At 38.9% G+C, this 7,697-nt stretch overlaps 1 protein-coding gene across 3 annotated transcripts in view; it reads right to left on the reverse strand.

Moving 5' to 3' along the window:
* Positions 1 to 6,665, reverse strand: part of macrod1 (mono-ADP ribosylhydrolase 1) — a 109,605-nt gene extending 102,940 nt beyond the window's left edge. The window contains exons 1-3 of one of the 3 annotated variants that reach the window (XM_067517911.1): positions 6,008 to 6,665; positions 5,283 to 5,381; positions 1,887 to 1,994 (exon numbers count right to left, since the gene is read on the reverse strand). In XM_067517911.1, the coding sequence (XP_067374012.1) occupies positions 1,887 to 1,994; positions 5,283 to 5,381; positions 6,008 to 6,419 (619 nt within the window). In that variant the 5' untranslated portion in view covers positions 6,420 to 6,665. The remainder of the gene's footprint in view (positions 1 to 1,886; positions 1,995 to 5,282; positions 5,382 to 6,007) is intronic. The other 2 variants (XM_067517910.1, XM_067517909.1) reach the window with 2 other exon arrangements.
* Between the last annotated feature and the right edge of the window lie 1,032 nt (positions 6,666 to 7,697).

Genomic DNA, 7,697 nt, shown 5'->3' on the forward strand with positions numbered 1-7,697 from the left:
AACTGCTTGCTGCATATACATGCATAATTACTTAAACATTTGTAGACATTTGCATGCATGATTGAATGCACAAGCAGTAACACCATAAATAAGAGTCAACAATCACATATCCACTGGATGTTGGCACAGTGTACACCTGCTGACAGTCAGCTGCCAATGAACATTTATCATTTTATGCTAAAGCCTCATCATCAAGCATCACTTAGGCATGCTGGCTTGCCTCAGTCTCCCCCGATACAGTGCCTGTGCCAAGACACCGATTAAATTTCCCCCAAATGCCCAAACAGCCTTGTGGGAAAAAGTCTCCAGTAAATAAACTGGTTTCTGGCTCCATCTAATGGTCAATGGAAAAACCTATTTGTAGTTGCTGTGAAACAGTGACTGATAGCAGGAAACCATGTAAGAAAAATATCAATTACTTTAATAAAAAAGTATTAGGGTTACACTAATACTAGTTATGTCTTGCCATTTAAAGCTATTTATAACAAAGTGGTTGTTTGTTTGGCACTGTTACTTCAGCTAAATTTGTTTAAAAACTTTTGAGTTTAATGATCTGTTCAACTGATCAATATTATTGGTTTGTCTGTAAAATATCCAAAATTATTACACCTAAGCATCCCTGAATATGTTCTCTTTCTGAGTACTTTTGATATTTTTTTTTGACCTTGGTAAAAACAAATTTCCTAATTTCTTTTATTTTCATTCCACTACAGCAAGTATGAACTTTACAGCATACTAACAAAGGTTGCTCAACAGTAAAATATGTTAATTACTAGGACAAAAGGATCCATGAGTAGAGGTGAAAAAACGGTCTGAATTATGTAAGTATTTGATAGAAAATAATCACCTATAATCTTTACAGTTGTTACAGTCATTAAATCAAGCAAAAATAACTAGTCATCTCTGGGCTCCAGCTTCTCAAATGCTGCCTTTCTGTAAAGATTTCCCTTTGCGTTTTTAGAACATGGAATGACAATTCAGCACATAAAAATAAACTGATTTGCTGAAAAAAATAAATGTTTGTCCTTTCGGCTTATCCCGTGAGTTCACTAAAAATGTGTGTTTGGTGGATGCCTTAGCAAGCCTTGTGTGTATACATGCACTACAGTATTTTAAAACCATTTATTCTGTGAATGTATACTATATTTAATTATAATATTTGGTTCCCAAAAAGACTATGATTAGCTACATGCAATGATGCTGATTTTACACTGCTGATAAAACACCATTGTGAAAAACATTTTCTTTGTAACAACCAGAGATAACAGGGTAGACCATCAAGCTATAGCTTGGTCTGGTGTACAGTATTGGCTTGGGCCTTTGAAAGTTAGTTTAAGTCTTGTTATTTTACACTGTTGCAATTAACAGTCTGTCGATAATCTTTTTAGTGTTGAGACTTCACACACACTAGCTTTGTGTTTGTGTTGCTTAGCCTACTTTTCAAGTTTGCAAAAATGCCTGTTAGCTAAATGTCTGATTCTCAACATTTCTCGTTTGTTTTCTACTGTGTGCACAACAGTATATGTAAAATCTTTATATGTGATATAAAGGTATATTACTATATGTCAGTAGGTAGTCATATAAAGGTCTGTAGCTTTCCTTTCCACACACTAAGAAAACATTGTTCCTATAACTCTGTACAGTACATGCACATCTACGCACAAACACACTGGATCTAATTTAGCATTAATTTAGCATTAATTTTACACTATCCTACTGGTTGCCTTCATTTTTCATATTGTTCTAATGACTAATGAGTATTGACTAATTTTGTTCAAAAATACTTGAAATAATGTTAAGTAAAATTATGTTTTATGTCATTTATAATGTTATTTTATCATGTGAAAATACAATAACGTAAAACAAACACATGTAGACACACATACCTGCATTAACAATAGCATCAATCTCCAGCTTGGTGATGTCGCCGCTGTAGAGGGAAAGCTTCAGGTCCAACTTTTCATTCCTCTGGCGGCATGGTGACTCAGAACCACCTGATATTGAGACATGTGTATACAGTGTTATCACTCTAAAGATCTGTTTAATGATCATTTGGTAAATGTGGTGGTTAGTTCCTATAATTAACACTGAAATAATCTAAAGACTTCAAGTTAAAGAATAGAAAAAAGTGTGTGTGTGTGTGTAAATAGTCTGCACTTATACTCAAAGCTCTTTACACTGCTTCTTCACCCATTCGTACTCACAATCACAATCACACACACACACACACACACACACACACACACACGGGGGGGCTGCTATGTAGCTGGCCAACACTCACTAGGCGGAACTAAGTTTGGGTTCAGTGTCTTGCTCAAGGACACACTCCCTGGAGGAGCTGGGGATTGAACAAACAACTGCAAGATTAGTGGACAACCGCTCTACCTTCCTGAGCCACAGTCGCCCGTGTGTGTATATAACTTTTGACCTCTTCTGCACCAGTTCTTTGTTTATAGGTCTTTAGTGTTAGAGAGTGCATATGATGGCCAAATTTTTTATGTTCACCAGTACTATTTATAATCCTGAATCAAAAAATTATTAGAGAGAATCATATTATTCACAGTCCAGCAAGATGCTTATTGTATGCAATAAACTTATTATTACACTACAGTATATTATATACCCCAGGTTGAAACTAGCCAGTCTCATAACCAGTTTTGGTTAGTAAGTCTAACAGTGTGATCATTCTAGAAGATGTAGCCTCTGATGCTCTTATCTTCTTCTTTCTTCTTTTCCTTTCGGCTGCTCCCTTTCAGGGGTCGCCACAGCGAATCATGTGCCTCCATCTAACTCTATCCTCTGCATCCTCTTCACTCACACCAACTAACTTCATGTCCTCCCTCACTACATCCATAAATCTCATCTTTGGTCTTCTTCTAGACCTCCTGCCTGGCAGCTCCAACCTCAGCATCCTTCTACCGATATATTCACAGTTTCTCCTCTGAACATGTCCAAACCACCTCAATCTGGCCTCTCTGACTTTATCTCCAAAACATCTAACATGAGCTGTCCCTCTGATGTACTCATTCCTGATCCTGTCCATCCTCGTCACTCCCAAAGAGAACCTCAACATCTTAAGCTCTGCTACCTCCAGCTCTGCCTCCTGTCTTTTCTTCAGTGCCACTGTCTCTAAGCCGAACAACATTGCTGGTCTCACCACCGTCTTCAACACCTTTCCTTTCATTCTCGCTGATACTCTTTTATCACACAACACACCTGACACTTTTCTCCACCCGTTCCAACCTGCCTGCACTCGCCTCTTCACCTCTTTTCCACACTCACCGTTGCTCTGAACCGTTGACCCTAAGTACTTAAAGTCCTGCACCTTCTTCACCTCTGCTCCCTGTAACCTCACCATTCCACCTGGGTCCCTCTCATTGACACACATGTATTCTGTCTTGCTGCGGCTAAGCTTCATTCCTCTGTTTTCCAGAGCAGACCTCCACTTCTCTAGATTTTCCTCCACCTGCTCCCTGCTCTCACTACAAATAACAATGTCATCTGCAAACATCATAGTCCAGGGAGATTCTTGTCTAACCCCATCTGTCAGTCTGTCCATCACCAGAGCAAACAAGAAGGGGCTCAAAGCCGATCCTTGATGCAGACCCACCTCCACCTTGAACTCCTATGTCACACCTACAGCACACCTCACCACTGTCTTACAGCTCTCATACATGTCCTGCACCACTCTAACATACTTCTCTGCCACTCCAGACGTCCTCATACAATACCACAGCTCCTCTCTCGGCACCCTGTCATACGCTTTTTCTAAATCTACGAAGACACAATGCAACTCCCTATGACCCTCTCTGTACTTCTCCATCAGCGTCCTCAAAGCAAATACTGCATCTGTTGTACTCTTTCTAGGCATGAAACCATATTGCTGCTCACAAATGTTCACCTCTGCCCTTAGCCGAGCTTCCACTACTCTTTCCCACAACTTCATTGTGTGACTCATCAGCTTTATTCCTCTGTAGTTGCCACAGCTCTGCACATCTCCCTTGTTCTTAAAAATTGGTACCAGTACACTTTTCCTCCAGTCCTCTGGCATCCTCTCACTCTCCAAGATCTTGTTAAACAAACTAGTCAAAAACTCTACTGCCACCTCTCCTAGACACTTCCATACCTCCACAGGTATGTCATCAGGACCAACTGCCTTTCCGCTCTTCATCCTCTTCAATGTCCTCCTCACTTCACTCTTACTAATCTTTGCTACTTCCTGCTCCACACCAGTCACCTCTTCTACTCTTCGTTCCCTTTCATTTTCCTCATTCATCAACTCTTCAAAGTACTCCTTCCATCTTCCGTCTTTGTTTGGGTACAATCTTTTGCTTTATTTAGTTTTATTTTGAAATGGCAAAAAGAGGAAATTTTTTTTCCATTTACATAATATTTAATGCAAAATTAGCTAATACAAATTTTGTTTTCAAAGCGGATGCAGACTTTTTTTTTTTTTTAATACATTCCATGACCATTTTTGTTACTTCTGATGATAAAAGAACATTTGTACTAGCTAAGGGGTCATTGTTACTATGTTAGGTTTAGGGATAAGTTTGCATCCCCCTACATATAAATTGTATTTTAAAAAGTTATTGTAAAATAATTTTAAAATGTAATCACCTTTTTATAAATCATTTACATTTTAAGTTTAACATTTGTACTAGTTAGTTGTGCATTAAATATGAAAAGAAAACTCTTTTTGCCATTTCAAATGAAAGAGATGCAAACTTTTTTGCCCAGCTGTAAACATCATTGTTAAATTGTAATGTTTAGGAAGGGAAAAAAATGGTTGCATGTTCATCTATTAACTGTTTATTCTGTTCAGGGTGGCTGAAGCCTATCCCAGCTGTCACTGGGCAAGAGGCAGAGTACACCCTGGACAGGTCAAGTATCTCAGGGCCATCACAAAGAGCCAGACACAGACAGACAACCATTCACAATCACATTCACACCTACAGGCAATTTATAGTAACCAAGTAGCCTTACATGGATGTCTTTGGACTGTGAGAGGAAACCAGAGGACCCAGAGGAAATGGGTACTCTAGGTACTCACTCCACGCAAACTCCCTGGGGATGTGAACCCGTAACATTCTAGCTGTTAGACATCAGCAATAACCACTTCATCTCCATGCTGCCTCTTTTGCTTTGTGTTTACCTACTTTTTTTGTGTATCATGTCTTTCCATTCATGAAATTCTGACCACCACTACCACCTTACACTTCTTCATGAAGGTGATAACAAATTAACTTGACAGTGACTCTGATTGATGTTGGCTGTCTGACCTGCAGTGGGAGTCCAACCTGGGATGTCGTCCAATGGCACAAAGTTTGATGTGTTGTAATACTGACGCCTGTCCTTCACAGACAGAGATAGTAGGAGATCTGAGAGAAAGGATGGAGAAAGAGAGTACATATGTTATGATATCCAAAAATATTTGTTAACTATAGTTAACAAATTTATAGTTATTTAGGTAAAACATGAGGCGCACAGCATACCAGAATAATGAAAAAGGGCAAATTCTCTATTAAAAAAATAACTTATGCAACAACATCCAATAAACAGCTAAATTCATAGAGAAGTCTAAAGTGCTTGTCTTTACTTTCTACCATTATACAATGTGTATCCTGAGTCAACTATAATATTAGATATTTGAGATATTTTAAGATGTCCTTTTGGGCTTTAGTAGCTTTGGGGGGCAATTTAAATGTTTAAAAAAGCGATTGCTAGGTAATGAAATGAGTTTAATTTATATCTGTCTTTTACCAGCATACACAACAGTGATAGGTTTACAGTGAAATGGCCTTTTTTTGATATTATACTACTAATTTTCATTTTTCCGGTTTGAATAAGTGTGTACAGACTATATGATGTGATTTTTACACTTGTTTAAAACAAGGATACATCAGTGTGACTGACAGCTGGGCAGGTGTTTTGGTCATGTGACAACACTGCACTTTATTACAATACAAATTAAAATTTTCACAGGAAAAATTTGTAACAGTCTCACCCTTGATCTCCTTCCAGTTTCCCTCAGCTGAGTTTAGGTTAACTCTGAGGGCCATGGCGTTCACTGCCCCGGTGTGGAGAGATTGGCCCAAAGCGAATGTGCTCAAACCGAATACGGCACCGACAGCGACCTTGCCCAGCCAGCCTTTCCTGCCCCTTGCTGATGAGGAACCGTTCCCCTTGCTGAGCTTCCAAAGTGCTGTTGAAAACTTCTCCCCTCGGATGGCGGCTCTAATATGGCCGCGGTGAGGACTTGTTGCTGGCTTCGCTCCCAGTCGGGGGCTTTGAACACTTAAAATGTGCTTGAACTTGACACCGGTTGCCTGGAAGTCAGCACGGACACAGGAGAGGGGACCGGTGGTGCGCAGAACAGCTCTGAAATACGAAAACAGAGGAGATATTTGCAGTGCCATGCCTGGGTTTTGCCGAGGGGGTTAACGGTTGTTGTTCTCCAGGGTGACGAACTGTTTAAGCCACACGGTGGTTGAGTTTTGTTTTCGATTCAAACCCGCCACTGTATGGTGAACATCAATCGCTCAGTCGGTACCCATGTGCCATTTTTGTTTTGGACGTTAACATTTGGATTGTACCATGCACAGGGGTTGCAAGTTGGCTTTCGCTATATTATTACCTTTAAACCGTTTAAATAAACGTTAGGCTCCAGTGCTGGTGCGTTTCTCTTATTATTTTAAGCGCTGAGAACGTTATGCTACTATGTGACATGCATTGCTCTGATATCTCTTTCCCAGTGTTAATGCAAACCCTGAATAAGATGACATTGGAAGAGTCGAAGCCAACTGTCACAAAGCAACACTTGCAACACACTGTCGGAAATGTTGCTTTTTATGTTAAGAGCGCACCAGCCGTCTAAATAAGTTATGAACTATCAAAATAAAATACGGTTTTTGTAAGAAAGACTTTTTATTAGATGTAACGTGAATCCATAGATGGTCTTAGAAAACAATAGTTTCTAGCGACAACGTCAATTAAGACACCCGTCTGATGAACTGCACGTTTTGGGAAATATGTAATGCCATTATCAATTCTACAAACGCTTCTCAGCTCGTAATATTATTGCGATTTAAGGTACACTGTATTTGAATTCATATGGATATAAATATATAGATTCTTTTTTTTTTTTTTTTTTTTTTTTTGTAGAAAAATAACCTACTACCTACATATCCGTCTAAATACTTTTGCCCGTAAACATGAAATAGAGAAACCTTCCCTGAACGCAGCATTTTAATATGTTCCCCGAACTTCGAAGTCGCCCTCTGGTGGAGTGTACAATTAAATGCTACACAAATGATTTGTTGTTCAGTCTTCTTACATATTCACTGTTTGGTAAGTTATCTGGAAGTTTGTTCAATATGCTTTTATTATAAATGAACTAAAATATTATACAGTAAAGCATTTGACAGCATGTTTAATGCTTTACTGTATAATATTTTTTAGATGGAAACTATCTAAGTATTGGCTATCGTGGCCAAACTCTTGTATACATATTTTTTTTTACCTTGCCACTAAAAGTAAAGCTCCAGAGCCCAGACCCAAAACTAGTAATTTCTGGTCCTGCTACATATGATCTTTAATCAATCTATTGTGTGTGGTCTTGCAGTTCTCAAAAAAATGAAGTAGAGTGAATATGCGTGGTGTTGTCCATCTTCTCATAGCTCATCTCTCTCATATGC

The sequence above is a fragment of the Channa argus genome, chromosome 10 (assembly GCF_033026475.1).
Source record: "Channa argus isolate prfri chromosome 10, Channa argus male v1.0, whole genome shotgun sequence".
Classification (NCBI taxonomy): Eukaryota; Metazoa; Chordata; class Actinopteri; order Anabantiformes; family Channidae; genus Channa; species Channa argus.